Source organism: Aedes albopictus, chromosome 2 (assembly GCF_035046485.1).
Source record: "Aedes albopictus strain Foshan chromosome 2, AalbF5, whole genome shotgun sequence".
NCBI classification, from domain to species: Eukaryota; Metazoa; Arthropoda; class Insecta; order Diptera; family Culicidae; genus Aedes; species Aedes albopictus.
Genome location: NC_085137.1, coordinates 451539711 through 451565017, shown reverse-complemented (window position 1 = coordinate 451565017; position 25307 = coordinate 451539711). Strand labels below are relative to the sequence as shown.

General features: G+C 36.0%; 1 protein-coding gene across 3 annotated transcripts in view; it reads left to right on the top strand.

Moving 5' to 3' along the window:
* Positions 1–25307, top strand: part of LOC109398403 (uncharacterized) — a 698553-nt gene that overhangs the window by 233370 nt on the left and 439876 nt on the right. The window contains exons 7-8 of one of the 3 annotated variants that reach the window (XM_062853887.1): positions 6114–6186; positions 13017–13052. The exons of 1 other annotated variant lie outside the window; for it this stretch is intronic. In XM_062853887.1, the coding sequence (XP_062709871.1) occupies positions 6114–6186; positions 13017–13052 (109 nt within the window). The remainder of the gene's footprint in view (positions 1–6113; positions 6187–13016; positions 13053–25307) is intronic. One more of the 3 variants, XM_062853888.1, reaches the window with a different exon arrangement.

Below are 25307 nucleotides of genomic sequence, written 5' to 3'. Positions count from 1 at the left end.
GAAGAAACCCAGGAACCCACGAAAAAATGTAAATGAATTCAAGACAGATTTCTTTTTCAGAAGGAAAACATGTAGAAAATTTTAAAAAACATGAATTTCCTGGATGTATTTTCTAAAGAAGTCTCCAAATGACATCCCGTAGAAAAAATTGAGACGATTTTTTTAATTAACCCTAAAAGGGATACCTGGGGTCCATTGGACTCCAGGCGCCTTTCAGAGCTCGTCTTTGATGGAACACACTCAGCGAGGTGACGAAACTGAGGCCATGAAGGTATCCCTTTTAGGGTTAAAAATAACCTTTATACCAATTCTGAACTCCTGAAACTCTTGAATCAAATTCATCAAGCTACTTGCGAGAATTCTATAAGTACCGTCGTGCGGGGTGTCATTGGACCACTATTCCGCACGTTTAGAATTCGACGGGAATACATATTGTGTGCTTAACTACTACAATACATAATTCTAAGATACTTTGCATCCACTGTCGGATTCTCTAACTTATATTGAATTCGTTGTATTGATGGACCAATGTTACCCTCTAGGCCCAATGTCACCCCGAACGACAGTAGTATACATACTGTATCATGCTTTAATTGTAAAAAATATTCGTGGGATGTAGTCTATACTGCTGATGGAGCCTCAGTGCACAACTATAATGCTTTTGGTACATTGATGGGGTATTCCAGGCTTTCCAAACTATTTTGGAATTAGGACCTTCGAGGTCTACAGGCTCTACTCTTGTTTCTGTTCACTCTATCGGCAGAATTCATTCACGATTGTGTCTGTTGTACCTCATAATATTGCGAGTATCTCTATGTGTTGCTATTTGGGTGTCCACTGGTATTCAAATAGACCCAATGTATTTTGAAGTAGGGGTCGCAATATCTGTAAATCTTATGATATTTTTATTGTAAAGAATGTTCGCCGAATATAATCTTCACTACTTTTAGAGCCTTGGAGTGCAATTATTATATCTTAGCAACATTCACTTGGTGATCTAGGTCATCCAAATTATTCTGGAATTAAGACCTTCAAGCTCCACAAGCTCTACTGAATCTCTTTACTTTATCGGAGTAGCTTCTCCAAAAAATCCTTCAGGAAATCTTTAAAGACTTTCGCCAAGAATCCCTCTAATAATCTTCCCAGGTATTCTTCCATGTATTCCTGGAAGAATTCTTCCAGGAATTTTTCAAGACATTCCTCAAAAATTCTTCCAGAAGTTCCTCCAAGTATGCTACCAGAAATTCCTACAAGACTCCCTCAAGTAATCAAGAATTTCACCAGGAATTTCATCATGAATTTTCCCGAATTTCCCTCTTAAAATTCTGCCAAGAATTCCTCAAAGAATCCCTCTAGGTATTCTTCCAACAATTTCTCCAGGTATTCCTCATATACTTTGGCCAACAAATTCTTCAAACATTCCTCCAAGAGTTTCTCCAGGAATTCCGCAAAGAATTTCTCCAGTAATCTGCAGGTAATCGTCCAGAAATTCTTCTAAAAATTACTCCAAAGATTCATTCGAGATTACTTTTAGGCATTTCTCCAGAAATTCCACCAGGAATTCGTGAAGAAATTTTTCAAGGAATTCCAACAGAAACTACTTCAGGAATTCCTCCATGGATTTTTTAGAAAATTTCAAGAGTTTCTCTAGAAATACCTTCATGAATACCTCCAGGATCCTTCAGGAAACCTTTAGTAATTCCACAAGAAAATACACCCGAATCTGTTTTTTTGCGCGGGCTGGTTTTTGCTATAAGTCAGTAAATTTTCAACCAATTTTCATGAAATTTTGTACACATGTAGGCACGATTAGTACTATCCGTGTACAAAATTTCATGGGAATCGGTTGAAAATTGACTGAGTTATAGCAAAAACAAGACCCGTGCAAAAAAAGAATCGGGTGTACTCCTGAGATTACTCTAAGAATTCGTACGAGAATTCCTTCAGAGATATCCTCAGAAATTCCTCCAGAAGTTCTTAAGGAATTACGGCAAAATTCCTCCCAAAATTACTCAATGAACTTCTTTAGGAATTACTCCAGGAACTCTGTCAGGAATTCCTTGATAAATTCTTCCTGGAATTCCACCAGGAAGTTATTCAGAAATTCCTCTTATAATATCTTCAGGAATTCCACCCGAGAATTCCTCCTGGAATTCCACTAATAATTCCTCAAGAAATTTCTACAAGAATTTATCCAGGAATTCCTCCAAGACATCTTCTTAGAATTCTTCTAACAATTGTTCCAGAAATTCCTCAAAAAAACTCTACAGGGCCTTTCCCAAGAATTCTTCCAAGAATCCTTTCAGGTATTTCTCCACAAATACCTCCAAGGATTTTTTCAAGAAATTCCTTCAAGAATTCATCCAGAAAATCTACCACTAATTTCTTTATGAATACCTCCAAGATTCTTCGGGAAACCTTCAGATATTCCTCAAGTAAATACTCCTGGGACAACTTCAGGCATGCCTCCGAGGAACTGCTCCAAGACTTCTCCAGAAATTTCTCCAAAAAATCCTCCAGGATTTTTTCCAAGAATTTCTTCAGTTATTCCTAAAAAAACTTCTGCTAAGAATTTCTCCAAGAATCCAGGAATTCCTCCAGAAATTCTCTCTGGAATTCCGACAGTAACTCTGTTAAGATTTTTTCCAAAACCTGCTCGAATGCTTCTGTCAAAAATTCCTCCAAGAATCCCTCCAGATATTTGGGCTGGGATAAATTACTCTAGGAATATCTCTAGGAATTTTCAATAAATACCTTCAGGAATACTTCCAGGAAATCCTTGTGAAATTCCTCCAGAAATGCCTACAGGAAATTCCCCAGGGATTTCATCAGGAAATCATCCAAGAACTCCTCCAGGAATTTCTCCAACAATCCAGAATTCCTGCCAGAATTCCCTTCCATGAATTACTTCAGGAATACCTTCAAGACCTTCAAGACTTCTTTCAAGAATTCCACCAAGATTTTCTCTAGGAATTTCTTCAGGAATTCCTTGAATAATTCTTTCTGGAATTCCTCCAAGAATTCTACCAGGAATTTGTCCAAGAATTTCTCGAAGAAATTTCTATATAAAATTCTGCAGGAATTGCTGGAGTACTTTCTGGAAGAATTCATGTAATGTGAAAGATTTTTAAAAGAACATTATGGAGGAATTCTTAGAGGAATTCCTGAAGGATTCACTTGAAGAAGACCTAAAGGAACTGCTGGAGGAATTTTCGAAGTTATTTTTTTTGTAATTTTTATTTCCTGGAGTGATTCAGGAGAAATTCTTGGAATATTCCTTGTAGGAATTCCTGAAGTACTTCCTGGAATGAATCTTGGAGGAAATTCTGGAGGAATTCCTGGATAAAACTATGGAGTGTTTTCTGGAGGAATTTCCGGAATATTTCTTGTAGGAATTCCTGGAGTATTCCCTGGATTAATTCCTACAGGAATTCCTGTAGTAATTCTAGGAGGAATTCGTAGAGTAATTCCTGGAGGACTTCCTGAAGGGATTACTGGAGTACTTGCTGGACGAATTTCTGAAATGTATCCTGGACGGATTCTTGGAGTAATTCTTAGCAGAAGTTTTGGAGGAATACCTGGAGAAATTTGTTGGAGGAATTTTTGGAGAAATTCTTGAAGAAATTTCTGATGGGATTCTAGGAGGAATTCTGGGAAGAAGTCTCGGAGCAGTTCCTGGAGAATTACCTGAAAGAATTCTCGGAGGAATCTCTGAGGTTGAAAAAAATCTTGGATATATTCCTTGCGAAATACCTGAAGGGATTCTTGGCAGTAGTCTTAAAAAAACCCCTGGTGAAATTCTTGGGGAAGGCCCTGCAGGATTTTTTAAAGGAATTCCTGGAGGGATTCTTGAAATAATTCTAGGCAGATATCTTGGAGGAATTCCTGGATGAATTCTTGGAGGACTTCCTGGTGGAGTTCCAAGAGGATTTTGTTAAGAAATGAAATCCTTGAAAGAGTTCCTGGAGGGATTCGTGGAGTAATTTCCGAAGGAGTTCCTTGAGGAATTTCGGGAGGAATTTTTGGCGTAATTCCTCAACAGTTTTCGGAGGTATTTCTGAGGAAATCCCTGAAGGAATTCTCGGACAAATTCTTAGAGCTATCTCAGAAGTTTTTTTTTTTTTAAATTACTAAAGGTTTCCTGAAGGAGCCTAGGGGTGTTCATGGAAGAATTTGTGGAGGAATTTTTAAAAACTTTCCAGAAAAATCCCTGGAAAAATTCTACGAAGAATTCCTGAAGAAGTTCGTGGAGGATTTGCTGCAGTAATTTATGTTGGAATTCCTTGAAAAAATCCTTGAAAAAAGTTTTTTGAGAAGATTTTTTACTTAATCATTTATTTTAGGCTCATGCGCCATGGCATAATGGACCGAATTCAATTAAAACTTTGAGAAGGTTGTTTCATAAGATTTATTCGCTGAAATTCTTGGAATGCACTTTTATTCGTTTCTGAGTTATGTTTTTTTTTAATGAAAATGAAAGTTTTTTTTAATGAAAATGAAAGAAAATCTTCTCAGGAACCCAAAAAAAATATGAACTGGAAAAAGTTTTCCATAAAATTTTTCACAGTTGATAAAATTCATAAAGAAAAGCCGGAAAAACTATGCCCGAACTCGTGGATAATTAAAAAAAAATATTTTTGAGAAGGTAGTTGCATAAGCTTTGATTGCTGAAATATTTGGAATGCACTTTTTTCCGTTCCTAAGTTATAACCAATTTTGTGAAAAATGACCATGTAAGCCTATATTATATGGTCATTTTTCACAAAATTGGCCATAACTTAGGAACGGAAAAAAGTGCATTCCAAATATTCCAGCAATCAAAGCTTACGAAATTACCTTCTCAAAAATATTTTTTGGAAAATTTTCCGCGGGTTCGGACATAGTTTTTTGGGTATTTCTTTATGATTTTTCTCAACGGTGGAAAATTTTGTGGAAAACTTTTTCCACTTGGATTCCTGAGAAAATTTGCTTTCATTTTCATTAAAAAAAAACTTTGTTTCTACGATGCTTCGTTCTTGAGTTATGATTTTTCATAAAAAGGTTTATATGGCACATTTGGAGATTTTTAAACAAAATTGGCCATAACTCCAAAACGAAAAAAAGTGCATTCCAAAAATTTCAGCATACAATCTTCTCAAAAAAAATTTTTTTGAAAATTCTTCACGAGTTCGGGCATAGTTTTTCCGGCTTTTCTTTACGAATTTTCTCAACTGTGGAAAACTTTGTCCAGTTCTTTATTTTTTTTTTTTGATTTCTGAGAAAATTTGCTTTCATTTTCTAAAAAAAAACTTTGTTTCTAAGATGCTTCGTTTTTGAGTTATGATTTTTCAAAGTAAGTAGTGTCAGAGGAAAACAAGAAATTTCCACCTGAGTTTTCCGGGAAAATAGGCGACCCTGAATTTTTCTAATTTTTTTATTCATTTATCCATGAGCCCTGCCTGTGGAAAAAGTTTCATGGAAATCTGAGACCCTTTGGCCCAATTTGTACGATGATAAAAAATGCCCCCCTGATACACTCTCAAACTTTATCAACAATCTTGAAACGCCTTCAAACCTCCTGAGACTCCGGATACATCTTCAAACCTCGTGCCTCCAGAAACCCCTAAAATGCCCGAAGCCCGCTGAAATGCCTTAGAAGCACTCCTCTGAAGCACTTCTCTGAAGCACTCCTGAAAGTTCATGTAGAACCCTGAAGCCCTTTAAAATCCCCAAAACATTCCGATAAACCTTAAATACCTCTGAAACCCCTTTTAACCTCTCTGTATCTCTTCTTAAATTCCCCGAAAATCAGTGGATAACTGATACTGAGAAAGATTACAAGTGGTAGTCAAAATACGCGTATCTGTCAAAGATTAAGCTAAAGAGCGCGGAATTAAATGGTAAAATAGCTGATTACGCTCCTTCGATTTTACGTATTGACAGTTTTCTTAGATTAATTAGTTTAATAAAATAATTGCCTGGTGCTCGTACCTGTCTTATAATCAACATTTGCTAAAAATTTGATTTCAATCGTCATCACACAGGTCTATTGCTCAATTTCGTTTTTTTATAATCCTGATTACACACATCACAATAAACTTGATTCTTATTATTTCTCTTCTGTTTCGCTACAGGAAGTCGATGAGAACAACCAAGCCAAATGGTACAAGAAGATGTACCAAACCCTGCACAAAGCACAAAATGACGGTAAATATCACTACTGTGGAGGCTCTCAATGCAACGAAAAATCAGGATTACCTTTTTGTTTCTAAATATTTGTGTGACCAAAATCAAGAACTTCAACGTTCAACCGTACCATTTCCCCGCGTCATCGCGTTCCCTAATCAATTCCATCACTACTCCATCGTTATCCGTCTCAAAATCCCAAAGATCGGAATCAAAAACTTCTCTTCTAGTCAGTTGATCAGAGCACACATAAAACCTAGCGAACAAAACATCTTGCGAGAACGATTTCTTCCCTGTGAAGGGCTAGATCAAGAACACTGAAGTTTATCAACCCAGGATAATCAATGAATCTCAAAACCAATCAATTAACTAACTTCAATAACACTCGTTCATCAACGAGTGTTGCACTTTCTTCCATTGGAGGAAAGCTCGACAGCAATCAATTATTTAAATTCCTGCTGCAAACCAGCTGCCAACAAGTGCTACACTGACGAAAACCACGTTTCAACAGACAACGTCAAACTTTAACTACAACTACTGCTTCGCACTCGGGTTGTAACTTTGGCTGCTGCTGCAATCGTACCACGACGGGAAATTGAGAGAACTTAATTGCAATACAATGGAAGCAGCCAGCCAGCAACGGTGGAAATCGCGGTTGGGAAAGACAATCTGAACAGTTAAGGACAAGGTATTTGGAGTACATAGCTCAAACTTTCTAGAGCACCGTTTTTTAGAGCCGTTGAATGGATTTGGATGAAAATGCATCACGCTAATTGTTCAGTGGTTATCAACAGCGTGATGCATTTTCATCCGAATCCGTTCAACGGTTCTAAAAACGGTGCTCTAGAAGTTTTGAGCAATGTACTCCAAATACCTTGTCCTTAACTTTCCTAAAGATTCATTCGAACATTCGGGACGAAGAAAACTTTGAGTTAAATGTTTCTTTGTCTTTCTGGTACTAAGTAAAACTAATTAGAGCAGGATATATACTAAAATTTTAACAAAAGAAAAAAAAACTTGACCCAAATAAATCTAAAACTAACTAAAAAAAAACTTGACGAGAATAGGAATCAAACCCAGATCATCAGAGGTTTAATAGCTGCGCGTTAACCAAATGAGCCAAAAATATTGTCAACGAAAAAGGAAGTACTCGAGCAATTTGTGGGTATCTAGCATTTTATTATCATTCAAAGTTCATCAAAAATATAAGTAATTCCATACCCCAGCTATAAAACAATCCGCATTCATCAATATGCAACGTTCACCATAACTCACCGACCTCAAATCCAAATTGCAAGTGCTTACCGAACCGCAACCGAAATCCAAACGAACGACGACAGCATCATCATCCATTCGAGCGTAAAATGTTTAACATGTTTTCAATTGTTGTTTGATTTCGTTTCGCATAGCTTCTCTACTTCGTTCGGAAAAGGGATAAGATCTCCTCTGATCCAACTCTGCCCGCTGCTAGCACGCCACAGCCACCTCTTTCATCATTCTACCTTCAAATTTAATTTAGGGAAAAGTTTATTCTCCAACGTCGTCGTCCCTTTTACTGGTTGCTCTAGAGCACAGAAAACAACTCCCGAAAAATGCGATTTCTCGGCAGCCAGCAGCACGGAATCCAAACCATTTCTTCCGAGGAATGCCCCAAAGCAGTCACCACCAGCAGCGAGGCGAGTGGCTCTTTGGCAGGCAACATCTTCCAATGTACTATTTTGAACAGGGGTTCTTAACGGCGGTCCAAAACCTTTAAAAGCTCACCCGAAGCAAGTCCAAAGCCATTTCAAAACTACTTTAACATCATTTAAAAACCACAACAAAACCAATCTAAAACTGATTTAAACCCATCCGCAGATCCTAATTCACAACAAACTACAGACATATTAAAACAAATTTCATGCCAAATCAATTCCAAAGTGCAATCCAATTTTAGTGAAAGCCTTGTTAAAGCCATAACAAAGCCATATCGAAGCTGATTCAAATCCAATCCAAAGTCAGTCCAATTCATCAAGAGATCAAAAGCCATTTCGAATCCAATTAGAATTTAAAATTCAATTAAAAGTCATTTTAAAACTATTTTAAAACCATATTTGAGTCAATAAAAAACCCAATCTTCAACATTTTTAAATTGATCTAAATCCAAATCCAATCCAAAACCAATCCAAAACCAATCCAAATCCAATGCAAATCCAATCCAAATCCAACCCAAATCCAATCCAAATCCAATCCAAATCCAATCCAAATCCCATCCAAATCCAATCCAAATCCAATCCAAATCCAATCCAAATCCATTCCAAATCCAATCCAAATCCAAATCCAATCCAATCCAAATCCAATCCAAATCCAATCCAAATCCAATCCAAATCCAATCCAAATCCAATACAAATCTCATCCAAATCCAATCCAAATCCAATCCAAATCCAATCCAAATCCAATCCAAATCCAATCCAAATCCAATCCAAATCCAATCCAAATCCAAATCCAATCCAATCCAAATCCAATCCAAATCCAATCCAAATCCAATCCAAATCCAATCCAAATCCAATCCAAATCCAATACAAATCCCATCCAAATCCAATCCAAATCCAATCAAAATCCAATCAAAATCCAATCCAAATCCAATCCAAATCCAATCCAAATCCAATCCAAATCCAATCCAAAACCAATCCAAATCCAATGCAAATCCAATCCAAATCCAACCCAAATCCAATCCAAATCCAATCCAAATCCAATCCAAATCCCATCCAAATCCAATCCAAATCCAATCCAAATCCAATCCAAATCCATTCCAAATCCAATCCAAATCCAAATCCAATCCAATCCAAATCCAATCCAAATCCAATCCAAATCCAATCCAAATCCAATCCAAATCCAATACAAATCCCATCCAAATCCAATCCAAATCCAATCAAAATCCAATCAAAATCCAATCCAAATCCAATCCAAATCCAATCCAAATCCAATCCAAATCCAATCCAAATCCAATCCAAATCCAATCCAAATCCAATCCAAATCCAATCCAAATCCAATCCAAATCCAATCCAAATCCAATCCAAAATCCAATCCAAATCCAATCCAAATCCAATCCAAATCCAATCCAAATCCAATCCAAATCCAATCCAAATCCAATCCAAATCCAATCCAAATCCAATCCAAATCCAATCCAAATTCAATCCAAATTCAATCCAAATCCAATCCAAATCCAATCCAAATCCAATCCAAATCCAATCCAAATCCAATCCAAATCCAATCCAAATCCAATCCAAATCCAATCCAAATCCAATCCAAATCCAATCCAAATCCAATCCAAATCCAATCCAAATCCAATCCAAATCCAATCCAAATCCAATCCAAATCCAATCCAAATCCAATCCAAATCCAATCCAAATCCAATCCAAATCCAATCCAAATCCAATCCAAATCCAATACAAATCCCATCCAAATCCAATCCAAATCCAATCAAAATCCAATCAAAATCCAATCCAAATCCAATCCAAATCCAATCCAAATCCAATCCAAATCCAATCCAAATCCAATCTGAATCCAAATCCAATCCAAATCCAATCCAAATCCAATCCAAATCCAATCCAAATCCAATCCAAATCCAATCCAAATCCAATCCAAATCCAATCCAAATCCAATCCAAATCCAATCCAAATCCAATCCAAATCCAATCCAAATCCAATCCAAATCCAATCCAAATCCAATCCAAATTCAATCCAAATCCAATCCAAATCCAATCCAAATCCAATCCAAATCCAATCCAAATCCAATCCAAATCCAATCCAAATCCAATCCAAATCCAAATCCAATCAATCCAAATCCAATCCAAATCCAATCCAAATCCAATCCAAATCCAATCCAAATCCAATCCAAATCCAATACAAATCCCATCCAAATCCAATCCAAATCCAATCAAAATCCAATCAAAATCCAATCCAAATCCAATCCAAATCCAATCCAAATCAATCCAAATCAATCCAAATCCAATCCAAATCCAATCCAAATCCAATCCAAATCCAATCCAAATCCAATCCAAATCCAATCCAAATCCAATCCAAATCCAAATCCAATCCAATCCAAATCCAATCCAAATCCAATCCAAATCCAATCCAAATCCAATCCAAATCCAATCCAAATCCAATACAAATCCCATCCAAATCCAATCCAAATCCAATCAAAATCCAATCAAAATCCAATCCAAATCCAATCCAAATCCAATCCAAATCCAATCCAAATCCAATCCAAACCAATCCAAATCCAATGCAAATCCAATCCAAATCCAACCCAAATCCAATCCAAATCCAATCCAAATCCAATCCAAATCCATCCAAATCCAATCCAAATCCAATCCAAATCCAATCCAAATCCATTCCAAATCCAATCCAAATCCAAATCCAATCCAATCCAAATCCAATCCAAATCCAATCCAAATCCAATCCAAATCCAATCCAAATCCAATACAAATCCCATCCAAATCCAATCCAAATCCAATCAAAATCCAATCAAAATCCAATCCAAATCCAATCCAAATCCAATCCAAATCCAATCCAAATCCAATCCAAATCCAATCCAAATCCAATCCAAATCCAATCCAAATCCAATCCAAATCCAATCCAAATCCAATCCAAAATCCAATCCAAATCCAATCCAAATCCAATCCAAATCCAATCCAAATCCAATCCAAATCCAATCCAAATCCAATCCAAATCCAATCCAAATCCAATCCAAATCCAATCCAAATCCAATCCAAATTCAATCCAAATTCAATCCAAATCCAATCCAAATCCAATCCAAATCCAATCCAAATCCAATCCAAATCCAATCCAAATCCAATCCAAATCCAATCCAAATCCAATCCAAATCCAATCCAAATCCAATCCAAATCCAATCCAAATCCAATCCAAATCCAATCCAAATCCAATCCAAATCCAATCCAAATCCAATCCAAATCCAATCCAAATCCAATCCAAATCCAATCCAAATCCAATCCAAATCCAATACAAATCCCATCCAAATCCAATCCAAATCCAATCAAAATCCAATCAAAATCCAATCCAAATCCAATCCAAATCCAATCCAAATCCAATCCAAATCCAATCCAAATCCAATCTGAATCCAAATCCAATCCAAATCCAATCCAAATCCAATCCAAATCCAATCCAAATCCAATCCAAATCCAATCCAAATCCAATCCAAATCCAATCCAAATCCAATCCAAATCCAATCCAAATCCAATCCAAATCCAATCCAAATCCAATCCAAATCCAATCCAAATCCAATCCAAATTCAATCCAAATCCAATCCAAATCCAATCCAAATCCAATCCAAATCCAATCCAAATCCAATCCAAATCCAATCCAAATCCAATCCAATCCAAATCCAATCCAAATTCAATCCAAATCCAATCCAAATCCAATCCAAATCCAATCCAAATCCAATCCAAATCCAATCCAAATCCAATCCAAATCCAATCCAATCCAAATCCAATCCAAATTCAATCCAAATCCAATCCAAATCCAAATCCAATCCAAATCCAATCCAAATCCAATCCAAAACCAATTTGAATCCAAATCCTCTTGTTTTGGAACCACTGATCAAAGAACCTCAAACGAATGACGACCGTAACTCGGTTTGCATGAAGATGAGCATCGTCCTTGCCGTTTGCGGCGTCTTCGTCGTCGTCGTCGTCCTGGTGGTGGTTCCCGTCTTAGTGGTACTTTGCTCTACGTAACATTATTTTCCACCTCCACCAGCATCAGCACTCCGAATTGTGGCTGCGACAATTCTGCGAAAGCATCGTGGAATGCAATTTATCTTTTTCGTGTTTGGCTTCGGCAAATTCCAAAAGAACGCCACCGCCGTCCCGGAATCACACACATGCGGACATAAAAATCTCCTGAACCAACACACACACACCCGCGTCGTGTCACATCACATATGAGCGCGACAAGGACGCGAGGTACGGTCGTCTAGAGCTATCAGATGGTAACTCCCGAGAAACGGGATCCAATCTCGTTGGCATTCTGGGAACTCGCCTCTAGAGCTATCACGCAGCCAGCCGGCAGGCAGGACGACGTGAGGATAGGTTAAGACGACAAGTACAAAATCACTGTGCGCTAGCTATCTCCGGGAAGATATGCTCTAAGGACGTGGTTATCCGCGGCGAAGCCCCAGCACCAGCAGTCGCAATCAAGTGGGATTCCGTGGTCCCATTATCCTTCTACCCCGGAAAAGGATTGGCGTGTACATTGTCTTAATGCGGGGGGGATTCGGTGTGGAATGCATTTAACATTTTCGAGATTATTAATTTAGTTAAGGTTTTATGACAGCTCTCAGAACTTCCTTAAAGCTTGTTGGACTTCAAATTGTGGAATACATAAGATGAAATAAATAATTTAGGGCATAAATGACACAAATGAAGTAGAAAAAATAAAAAAAAGATAAAGTGAGAAAATTCAAGATTGAAGATAGCAAATAGCAGATAGGTAATTTTACTCTGATTACCCTCACGCGTGATGGTGTGATCCTGGATGTCATTTAACGAGATTGAACGCATAGGATCAACGGAAAATGGAATATTATGGTGCACGATTGAAATGTTGATTGGAGGCTCATCATTATTAGATATCGGATTGTCTTTCCAAAAGGGAAGAAGAAATCGCTCTCGCAAGAAAAAAAAACTCACTCAAAACACATAACAGTAAGACACATAAACACCCAGAGAAAAGTTTCCCTTAATCCCCACGAAAACAATTCACTACTCACAGAACAACTCCTGCCATAGTTCTTCCTCAACATCCCCCCTAAATGATGCTCTTTTCTTTCTGTGTCAAAACTTTTTCCAGATGACTTCGTGACTGTACGATACAAAACACGTCGAGGTGATAAATTACTCTCTCTCAAACAAAATTTAAAAAAAAACATACTCAACTAAGCTCTACTCGCATACACACAACGAACATTTATTACTCAACTCACAGAAGGCTTTTTAACACTTCAGTTCGCCGTTGTCATTGTTTTTTTCGTTCATAGAATAAGTAGATGAGAGAAGAATTCGTTCATGCTGTCGCATAACTTTTAAGCTTAGTGCATTACTCACAAGTGCTTGACTAGGTCAATAGCTGTCTGGTTGTTTAAACATTTGCAACTGGTTTAAATGCATTGCTTTTATTGATTTTTTTTTTCAAATAATGCTTCATATAACTATTTAACTCGTACATTATACATTTTGCATTAATCAATTATTAATAAATAATTATGTCCAGCTTTGTTCGTAAACCGTTACAGATACTCTAGAATTGGTTGGTGGATAACTATGGGGAGGGGGGAAATCATCATAGATAAAAAACGATGACAAGCAAATAGGGGGTCAGAAGCAGAGGGGTGTAAGTGACCAAAACCTGATTTTGAGATAATGGACGTAAACTTTGACATCTTATAAAAAAATCAACAACAATCGAAAAAGTTCGGAATCGCTTCGAATATGCTACTATCAAGTGACTCCACCATTGGAGATGCACAGAATCATTATATACGTTTTTTTTTCTTCGAATATGAAAATTGGGTTGTTTTTATTAATGGCACTTACACCCCTTTACCACTAAACTACTGACTTACACCCCTTTGCCGCCAAACAAATCCTCAATAAGGTTGCACCTCTATATGTAGACTCAAATATTACTATGCAAAAAGTGTCCCAAAATTGAAAATATAATGTTGTTGTAAGTTAACGATACTAACAAGCAAGATGACTTCAAGGCAATATTATCTGTTCCTTACTGATAATACAGGTAAAAAAATGGTTAAATCAAAAAAGCTTATGAAGTCTACTTTGATATTGACGGTCTAACTCGATGTAACCCTGATATGACAAAAAGGCCACCTTGCACTATGGGGGATTCCCATACAAGCAGGCGGACAAAAATATTTTCGTCATATTTTCGAGGATTTGTTAGTATTCTGTGGTTGGTTCGACTAAAATATATTGTTTATGGACATTTTTAAATATCACGACCAAATTTTGAAAAGGGCGTATTTTCAATATGGTCGAATAACTGATAATATATAAAAAGTTTGAATTTGTTTTATTTTTTTAAATTTTTATTTTGTTTTTTGTGCTTAGAATGATCAACACTATTGTGTAGTTACTTTCAAAAACTAATTCCAAGGGAATTTGCTTAGAATGTTTGAGAATCGTCGTTTAATCTCAAGGGGTTCGCCCGGGCGGTCTCGTGCGTAAAAAACGCTGAATCTCCCAAGACCGCAATTTACCGCAGCATTTCGCATACAAAATCGTTAGAGTAGACCTAAAGCTTGACCATAAACTGATTTTGAGCCTGGGAATGTTTGGGAAAAAAAAGATGCCGATTATCAAAATTTGAATCTCATGCCTTTTTCAACTTCTTCTTCTTCTTGTACCTTTTTTTCAAACAATGGTTCAATTATTCCACAAAACCACGTGTTTGTTGGAAAGCTTGCTTCATTATCTTACCAATGATGTATTGAAACCAATAGATAATGATGAAATTAATTAGAAAATATCGATTTGAAATTATGTGTTGTTTTTTTGCGAAAATTACATTTTTTAGCTTTACTCAACTTTGATACTCAATATCTTTGTAACTACATCAGCTAGAAACTTGAAAATCTAGATTTCTCTTAGTTTATATGTTTATTATCGATAGAAAATTTCAGAACAAGCATTAGTGGAAGTCACTTTTCTGATTTTTGTCCGCCTGATATCCTATAGTGCCTTGTTCGACCAAGTTTAATTTTTGTTTGTTTGTGATGTAAACTAAAAATGTAAAAAAATGTAAATGTAAAAATGTAAAACTAGGGAAAATGTGTGCTAATAACACATGTTTTATTTTTTATGGACAAGGCTGCCTGAGTTTCAAGCTGGCCGCCACAATGGCCGTCTTTCATTCTTCTCGATTTTCTTGAGCAGTAATCAGGGAATCTATCGAACAAATTGATTAGAAATTGTTTCTTGCTGCTTGATTACTTAGTGAACACTGAGTAGCATTTTCAGACTAAAGCTAACACTGGTATCTATAAACTTGTGCTTGTAACGAATGACACAAAAGTGTACCAGACAGTGTTACCCTTTTCAACCCGATAGTTTTTAAATTATACAAAATTGTGTTGATTTGTGTATCGAGTCCTGAAGATGATCCAATAGCCGGAACAAAATGTGGGTGATAATAAGTAATTAATCAACGTAATTTGTTAGACTGCCAACCAATTTTTTTCCAAGAAATCTTCTTTGAAAACTTCAACGCATTTGGCGGTTTTACGCGTACCTATTCATCATACCAAAAATTAAACTGAACGTTCAAGACTTGAACCAGATCTGACGTAATCGCGCATTTTCATTGAGGTATACTGCGTACATGAATCCATAGTGCACATCCTGCGTAATATTTTTGTATGTATGCATTCGTATGTTTTCAGAATAACAGGAGCCATTTCTCCTGTTTGTACCGTCTACCCCCGTTGGTTTGACCGCATCTAATCTGAACACTTTTTAATTTGACCCCCTCTAATCTGCACATCGTTCAAATTGAAAATGGTTCGAACGTAAATCTGCTATTGGAACGGGGTGGAACGGAATGCAGAATCAAAACAAAACATCAAATAAGGCTGCCAGAAGTGTGTTTTTCCGTCGCCCACAGGATTGCTAGAAATTCAAACTAAAAATTAACCCCGTTGGTTTGCATGAGGTATCGTTCAAACCAACGGGGGTAGACGGTATTACTTTGATGTTTAATTACTATTGACAAAAAAATATGAAGAAAAACTAAATAATACAATACTTGTGTGAATTATATCAATCTAAATACTGACAAAAATTATGATGTATTGTAAATTTCCATTACTCACCCGTGAAGAAATCTTGTTTTCTGCGAAGAACTTGTCTGCTGGAAATTGAACTACAAGCCAAAATATTTAAACCATCACTACCAACATGTACTTGGAAGTATAAATAACTAATTGAAACTAAGTAAAGTTATTACTTTGGAAACTGGGCTGAAAGTCTCTTAAATAAAGACAAATCAGTCAATCAATCAACTTTGCAAACTATCTTCGGCACGTGCCGTGGTCCCATAACATAAGACATGATTCAAATCATATACAAAGAGATCATTCATGGACATCGACTCGTGATAAAGTAAAATATGTTGATTTTTTAGAAATAATATTATTATAATATTGCACTTACACCCCTTTGCCTCCAAACAAATCTCATTCATGGTTAAGCGTCATTTTTTCGTTCAATGTGAAAACATGCTAGAACATTTTTAAAAATTACGGGTCTTCGGCAACAAACAAAGTTGATCTCGTAGAGTCACGTAGGATATATATCTCAATTTTGAATTTTTGGTCACTTACACCCCTCTGCCTCTAACCCCCTCAAGTTTCCTTCAAGTGGCTCTCTGGGTCAAACGCTTAAATCCATAGATTAAGCTTGAAGTGACTCTTGGGCAAATTCTCGAATGAACTCCTAGACCGAAAGATTTTCCGGCGAAATGTCAGTAGAGACCCTCAGATAAATTTCTATAGGAATCCTTCCAAACATACCTGTAACATATGGAAGGCTGTTTTTAGAAACTGCTGAAGAAATTATTGCTGAATTCACTGAGAATTTGAAGATGCCCTTGAAGGACCAAATATCCTGAAGAATTATCTACAAGAATTCCAAAAAGACGTAGCTCAGAATGCTATTCCAGAACACCATCCACAACAAAATTGCTGCTGTAGAAGAAATTTTAAAAGATGTTGTTGTAGATAATCAAATATTAATAGCTTTTGGAAAAATATGGAAAGGAAATACTCGGGGAAGTTCTGGAACTCTTGATGGAATTATTCATAATCAAATTCCAAAGTCCTGCTGCAAATTCGATTTTGCTTACTGTAGGAATTATCGGAGGTAATATTTTCACATATTTCATTAAATTCATAAATTTCAAAGTTCTTAAAATTTCTTAAAATTCAAGAATTTTTGAATTTTTTTTTTTTTGAATATCTTGAACTCATCAATTTTTTTTTTTTTGCTTTTTGGAAATGTTTAAAAAAGACTGAAAAAAGACGAAAAACACCGGAAATGTCGCAAAAGTTTTGCCGTCTTTGCAGTGGATATGCTGACTTTTTGAGGAATATTACGACTTTTTGGGTTGTGAAAACTAGTGTCGCCCCCGTCGGAAACTTTTAAATTTCTTGAATTTCATAAATTTATGGATGTTTTAACCTTTCAGGATGCGCGCCATTTAGCAGCCGAAACTGCACCGCGCTCACGCTGAAAACGAAGAGTGAGGTTTTCTTGGTAGTTTTGTACTTTTTACAACGCCGCGCGTCCTGAAGGAAAATTTCCTGATCATATTTTTGTTTTTTTTTTTATTTTCATGATTTTCTTAAATTTCTTGAATTTCTTCAAATTCTTAAATGTATGGAAGTTTGAGAATTTCTTAAATAATTTGCATTTGTTAATTTTTTTGATATGTTTGAAATTTCCTCAATTTCTCAAATTGCTTAATTTTTTGAATTTCTTAAGTTTCTTGAATTTCATAAAGTTAAGCAGCTGAAACTGCACCGCGCTTGCGCTGAATACGACGAGTGAGGTTTTTTGGCACTGTTGCAGTTTTTACAACGACGCGCGTCTTGAAAAAAAAATTTCCTGACACATATTTTTTTTCATGATTTTCTCAAGTTTCTTCAAATTCTTCAATGTATGGATATTTGAGAATTTCTTAAATTATTTGCAATTGTTTTATTTTCCGAAATGTCTAAAATTTCCTCGGTTTTTCTAATAGCTTGATTTCTTGAATTTCTAAAAATTTCTTCGATTACATTAATTTATGGATTTTATAACCCTAAAACGCGCGCCATTAAGCAGCTGAAATTGCACCGCGCTCGCGCTAAATACGACGAGCGATGTTTTTTGGTAGTATTGTACTTTTTACAACGGCGCGCGTCCTGAAGAGAAATAGCTTGACACATATTTTTGTTTTTTTTTTTTTATTTTCATGATTTCCTTAAATTACTTGATTTTTTTTCAAATTCTTAAATTAATGGAAGTTTGAGAATTTCTTAAATTATTTGCATTTGTTCATTTTCTGAAATGTCTATAATTTCCTCAATTTCTCAGATTGCTTGTTTTCTTGAATTTCTTAAATTTCTTGAATTTCATAAATTTATGGATCTTTTAACCTTTTAGGACGCGCGCCATTGAACAACCGCGCTCGCGCTGAATACGACGAGTGAGATTTTTTGGTAGTGTTGCACTTTTTACAACGGCGCGCGTCCTAAAAAGAAATTTTCTCAATTTTCTTGAATTTCTCCAAATTCTTAAATTTATGGAGGTTTGAGAATTTCTTGAATTTCTTGCATTTGTTCATTTTCTGAAATGTCTAAAATTTCCTAAATTTCTTGGGTTGCTTGAGTTCTTGAATTTCTTAAATTTCTTGAATTTTATGAAGAATATCTCTACGATAAAGGAATTCTTGTAGGATCTTTTTGCAGGGCAGCGTGAATTACTTTTAAATGAATGTGCGCGCGTCCTAAAGAGAAATTTTCTGATACATATTCTTGATTTTTTTAATTTTCTTGAATATCTTCAAATTTTTAAATTTATGGAAGTTTAAGAATTTATTAAATTATTTGTAGGGTATCGGGATGCTTCGTTGGCATAGCCCCCTCGTTCGGCCTATCTCAACGTTAACCAAAAACTCAAACAAACACGCATAACTGGATATCGGAAAAGCTATGCGGCAAACAACTGTAACATTTCGTTTCAATTTTAGCACTTTTGAGCATTAAAAATGAATGAAAATGTCACTTTGTTTAGCTTTTGTAGAGGCCATGATTCTTCGGCTTAGTGGGTAGTCTATACACATGATCATAAATGGCATGATTCTGGAACATTTCGAACTGACTTTTCAATAACTGAACATTTGATGTGACGGTCAAAGACGCTATTTTGAACTTGTATATTCATTTTCAACGAATAATAAATATTTTACAAGTTGAATGTGGGCCGAATATTGAGGACATTTTTTTCACTATGTACCCAAATCTTGGCCCATCAGTAAAGTGACATCAACAACATTGCTTGCGTAAAAACCAGAAAGAAAGATTTTGTGTACGGTGACTGTAAAAATATAACACAATAATAGGGTTGTGTTGTTTTCTTGAGCTTGAGCTTGATTGACCGCCCGTGGATGCTACTCCAGTATCGCCAGACCAGCTACACTCACACAAGGACCAATGAGATAACTGCCGGGGACTAGCAGGCATCTTCAGTGTGTGAGCGTTGGTGATCTTCTATTTTTAGGCGACAATGGCGCCTGCCACGTCAGGTTGCAGGTCAATGTGGGGAAGGGGTAAGGAAGTGATGATTGCAATCGTTTGTATCCACATCTGGCCGAATATACCTCTGCGCCAGCACAAACTCATGCGGATGTTGGAGTGTTGGAGGGAATTGGTTGGCAGATGGTTCACACATTGGTGTGTGGATACCAGGGGAAGGTGATAGAATTGTGTGTTTTTATTATTTTGAAGATGTGCGGCACAGTTCGCTTGATTGCATAACTTGTAGGCGATTTCTAATAGGATTGTGACACTGTGCTGTGAAAGTTTTTTTTGGGAAGGAAGGGAAACGGCTTTTTCAACCCGTTTCTGTTCTAGCGACGGCTATGAACATGTTTATATACATGAGTTGTATATGTAGAGAGCAGAGAGAAAGTATATAGAAAGATACAAAGTAGGAGGAAAGGGACGGGCCAGGGATTGAACCCAGGACCTTCTGCATATAAATCAGAAGCGGTAGCCACTAGACCACCAAGCCCGTCCAATAATAGGGTTGTGTTGTTTTCGTTAATAAATTAAGAAAGAACTTAAGTTTAAGTAATTTATTAACAGTTTTTTGAAAATTTGGCTCAAAAAATGTAATGTACAAGTAAGATTGGTGAACAAGCAGAGATAATACTTCAGCAGAAATATTGAAAAAATGAGATAATAAGTGTTTCTAGTGCATGGAAAGCAATAGGCCAACGTTGTATCCACTAATAGGCCAATTTTCGTACCATAGACCAACGTTGTATACCATCGCATCGAGTCTTTTCAACATAATAAAGTAAATTCTTGAATATTTACGTAAGTTTACTTCCAATTGGGGAAACATGTATTACCTAGAGTGTGTAATAGGGTCAACATATTATTTCTAGTGCTATTAATTCATGAGTTATGATCAAAATTGTCAATGCGGCTTGCAAATTAGGCCAAGGAATGGTACATATACCCTATTTGTTCATTTACTGAAATGTCTAAAATTTCCTATATATCTCGGATTGATTGATTTCTTGAATATCTTAAATTTCTAGAATTTCTTGATGAATATCTCCCCCATTAAGGAATACTTGCAGGATCTTTTTGCAGGGCTGTGTGAATTACTTTGTGGATCTTCCAGAATGTCTCGTGCAAAAACAGTTGATTTTTTTTTCAAATTGCTCTTATAAACACATTGTTTTGGCACTAGAGGATTTTTGAAAGACATCAGAAATAATTTCCAAGAGGAGTTGAACAATGCCTTTTATTGAACCCGCTAGTTGGTAGATATGGGCCTCAATTAAAAGAAGTCTGCAGAGATTCGGGGGGTATTTCATTTTGTTTTTACTTCTCCAGGGGCGTTTTTTCAGAAACTATTTATAAGTAAAATTTTACTAAAAATTGTTTCTGCAAAAATGAAAAATATTTTCTACCACGATAAAAATTTAGGAGGAAATACATGTGTTAGAAAACCGAATTTGAAAATGATGCTTTGTTATTTAACCTTCCATAACTCGCGCGGTTGGCCACCACCGCCAGCACCACGCTTATGCTGAATACAAAAAGCGAGATTTTTTCAACGTGCTCAATGCTTCCAGTTTCGCCTTAAGTTAAAATTCACGAAAAAAAAAAGAGATTCAAAAAAGATTCCTTCAGGAAATCCTATAGGGCTGTTTTCCAAGAATTCCTCGTTTAAGCTTTTCTGTAATTCCTGCTGAATGCTTTTGTGAATGCTTTAGATAATCCTCTCTAGTTTCCATCAGATTTTCTCCATGGGTGTCCCTTAGAAATCTTCAGAAATCCTGCAGATATTCTTCAAGGTATTATTCCTCGAAATAACTTCTAGAGTTCCTCCAGAAGTTTCTCACGATGCTCCTTAGGGAATTCTAACAAGCTTTTGTCAACGATGTCTTCTAAAACGATTACTACAGATATCGCTTTAATTAATGCCTTCAGGAAATTTTTAAGAATTTACGGCTTCCCTTAAAAAAATCTGCTGGGGTTTCTTTACAAATTAGTAAGAGATGCTCTTAAGTATTCCTCAAGTATTTTTTGTGTAATTTTTGCCAGGAATACCAGGAGATATTTCTGAAAAAAAAAAATCAAAAACCGTTCTTTCATTTTTTTTTTGTTTTTTTTTCTAAGAAATCCTTCAGAGACGTCTTCAGACATTTATTCAGGGCTCGTTTCCATGAATTCCTCCTCTACCATTGTCTAAAACTTCTGCAGAAATTCAGCTGAATGCATTTTGGAAATCCTTCAAAAAGTCCTCTTGAGTTTCCATCGGATCTTCAAAGGTGTCCTTTAGAAGTCTTTTCAGGATTTTTTTTTCAAAAACTTCTCCAAACATTCTTTTATGAATTCTTCCATGAATTTTTATTCAGAACTACTTTCAGAGTTCTTCCAGAACTCTCATGATACTCTTTAGGGAATTCTAACAAACTTTTGTCAACGATTTCTTCAAGAACTCCTAAAAAGATTACTTCAGACATCGCTTCATTTAATGCCTTCAGGAAATTTTCAAGAATTTAGGGCTTCCCTTAGAAAATTATGCTGGGATTTCTTTAGAAATATAGTAAGAGATAAACTTAAGTATTCCTCTAGTATTTTTCTGCAATTTCTGCCAGGAATACCAGGAGACATTTCTGAAGAAATTTCAAACAAACCGTGTCAAAACACAAATTCAATGTTGTTTTTTTTTCCTAAGAAATTCTTCAGAGACGTCTTCAGACACTTATTCTGGAATCGTTTCCAAGAATTCCTCCTGTACCATTGTCTAAAACTTCTGCAGATATTCTGCTGAATGCATTTCCTTCACAAACGGATCTTCAAAGATGTCTTTTCAGGATTTTTTTTTTTCAAAAACTTTCCCAACATTCTTTTAGAATTTTTCCAGGAATTTGTGCTCAGAACACCTTCCAGTGTTCCTCCAGAACTTTCTCATGAAACTCTTTAAGGAATTCCAACAAACTTTTGTCAACGATTTCTTCAAGAACTCCTAAGAAGATTACTCAGATATCGCTTCAATTAATGCCTTCAGGAAATTTTCAAGAATTGAGTGTTTCCTTTAGAATGTTCTGCTGGGATTTCTTTGGAAATTTGGTAAGAGATGTTTTTAAGTATTCCTCTAGTATTTTTCCGCAATTTCTGCCAGGAATCCCAGGAGATATTTCTGAAGAAATTTCAGAAAACCGTTACGTTTTTTTTCTATGAAATCCTTCTGAGACGTCTTCAGACATTTATTCACGGCTCGTTTCCAAGAATTCCTCCTCTACCATTGTCTAAAACTTCTGCATAAATTCTGCTGAATGCATTTTGGAAATCCTTCAAAAAGCCCTCTTGAGTTTCCATCGGATCTTCAAAGGTTTCCTTTAGAAGTCTTTTCAGGATTCTTTTTTTCAAAAACTTCTCCAAACATTCTTTCAAAAATTCTTCCAGGAATTTTTGCTCAGAACAAATTTCAGAGTTCCTCCAGAACTTTCTCATGAATTTTTTTATTCACGAACTTAACAATTATTCAAACACCCGCCCACGGACTTCCAACAAACTTTTGTCAACGATTTCTTCAAGAACTCCTGAGGAGATTACTTCAGATATCGCTTCATTTAATGCCTTCAGGAAATTTTCAAGAATTGAGAGTTTCCCTTAGAAGGTTCCGCTGGGATTTCTCTAGAAATTTAGTTACGGACATTTTAAGGTACTCCTCTATTATATTTTGTGCTATTTTTGCCAGGAGTTCCTGGAGATATTTGAGAGATGAAACCGCATAAGCTCAGAGAGGAATCCCTTAAATAAACATGGAAGAACTACAATAAATTTCTTGCTTAAATTTCTGAAGAAATCCATGAAATACAAAAGAAGTTCCTGAAGATATTTCTGAAGAAATTCTAGAGAAAAAAAACAGAAAATCGTGGATAAATTTCTGTAAGAATAACTGAAGGAGTTTCTGAAGAAGTCTTCGGTCAAATTCGTTAAGAAATCTCTGAATCCCAGGAGACATTCTCCAACTTTAAAGAGTTCCTGGAGGAATTTCTGAAGAAACTCATGAGGTGATACCTAGAGAAACTCCTGTAAGAAAAATTTGAGAAACTTTTAGAAACTTTCAGAAAACTGCATCGAAAGAAATTCTGAAATCTACACTTGACAGAAATATTGGAATGCTAAAACTTCCATTTCATTCGATTTTACATCTTCTTCTTCTTCTTGACGTAACGTCCTCACTGGGACAAAGCCTGCTTCTCAGCTTAGTGTTCTATGAGCACTTCCACAGTTATTAACTGAGAGCTTCCTCTGCCAATGACCATTTTGCATGTGTATATCGTGTGGCAGGCACGAAGATACTCTATACCCAAGGAAGTCAAGGAAATTTCCTTTACGAAAAGATCCTGGACCGACCGGGAATCGAACCCGTCACCCTCAGCATGGTCATGCTGAATACCCGTGCGTTTACCGCCTCGGCTATGTGGGCCCCATTCGATTTTACATAATAGTTGCAAAATTTTATGCAATGATTTTTTCATTATACAATTCATTTGAGTTGCATAATGCAACTCATTTCAGTTGTATAATGACTCAGTTCGGAAAAAAATACTATTATGCTACAAAAATGAGTTATGTAAAACAGAAATTATGATACTGAATTGCATAAAAGATTTTTTTACGCAAAACCGTAAGCAATTTCTACACCGCAAACAACCTGAGATTTTACAATCAGATGGAGAATTGTGTTGAAAGCGATGAAGTTCAGCGAACTAGATGTAACAATTTCGAACAGTTTGGAAAGTTTTCAGAAATTTCCTCAAACCGTGGAGAAATTTCTGTAATGAACCCTGAATTAAAATATCTTAAGAAATCTCCTGTCAAATTTGTTTAGAAATCCTTCAATTCCACTAGGCATTTTTGGAAGTATCCCTGGAGGAATTTCTGCAGAAACTATTCCTCCGGGAGTTTCTGTAGAAATTCCTCCTGGAGAAAATCCTGGAAGAAAACCTGGAGAAACTTATTGGCGAAATAGCTGGAAAATATACAGAAATTTCTGAAAACCTTAGAGAAATTTCTGTGAGAATCCCTAAAGGAATTTTTGAAAAAAGACCTGTATGTCTCTGTGAAATCCGTTCAGAAATTCTTGGAAGAATCCATGTAGCAATTTCTGAAAAAACTTGAGAAACTCCTGGAAAAAATATGGAGAAGCATCTCGGAGGAATACCTGGAAAATACCTGGAGACAATCCTGGAAGAAAACCTGGAGAAACTTTCTGGAGCAGTAACTGGAGAGAATTTCGAAAGTTTTTTTGTAGGGAATCCTGGAAATTTATTGAGAAAATTTAAAAAAAAACCTGTAGAAATTCTCTTAGTTAAATGACTAGGAAATTTTCTAAAAGTTCTTATGGAGCGGGCGTGTTTCTGAAGAAATTCATTTTTTAAGAAACACGTAGATAAAAGTCTGTAAAGATTCCAAAACAAATTTATTTGAAAACTTGTGAAGCAATTAATTCGAAAATCCTTACGACAATTGTTGGAGACATTTTTGAACGAATTCTTCAAAGAATCCGTGATGGAAATCCTGATGAAATTCCTGGAAAAAAAATGTATGGAAGAATTCTGGAAGATTTTATGTAGGTATCTCTGGAGAAATTCCTGCAGAAAACACTTAATATGATAATAAAAAAAAACTCTGGAAGAATGCCTGCAGGATTTCTTGCAGAAATTCCTGGAGACATCCCTGCGGGAATTTGCATTATAATCCCTAGATAAATTCCTGAAGACATCTCCGGCATGGCTTGAAGGTGTTCTGAAAGCATAAAAAATGAGTTT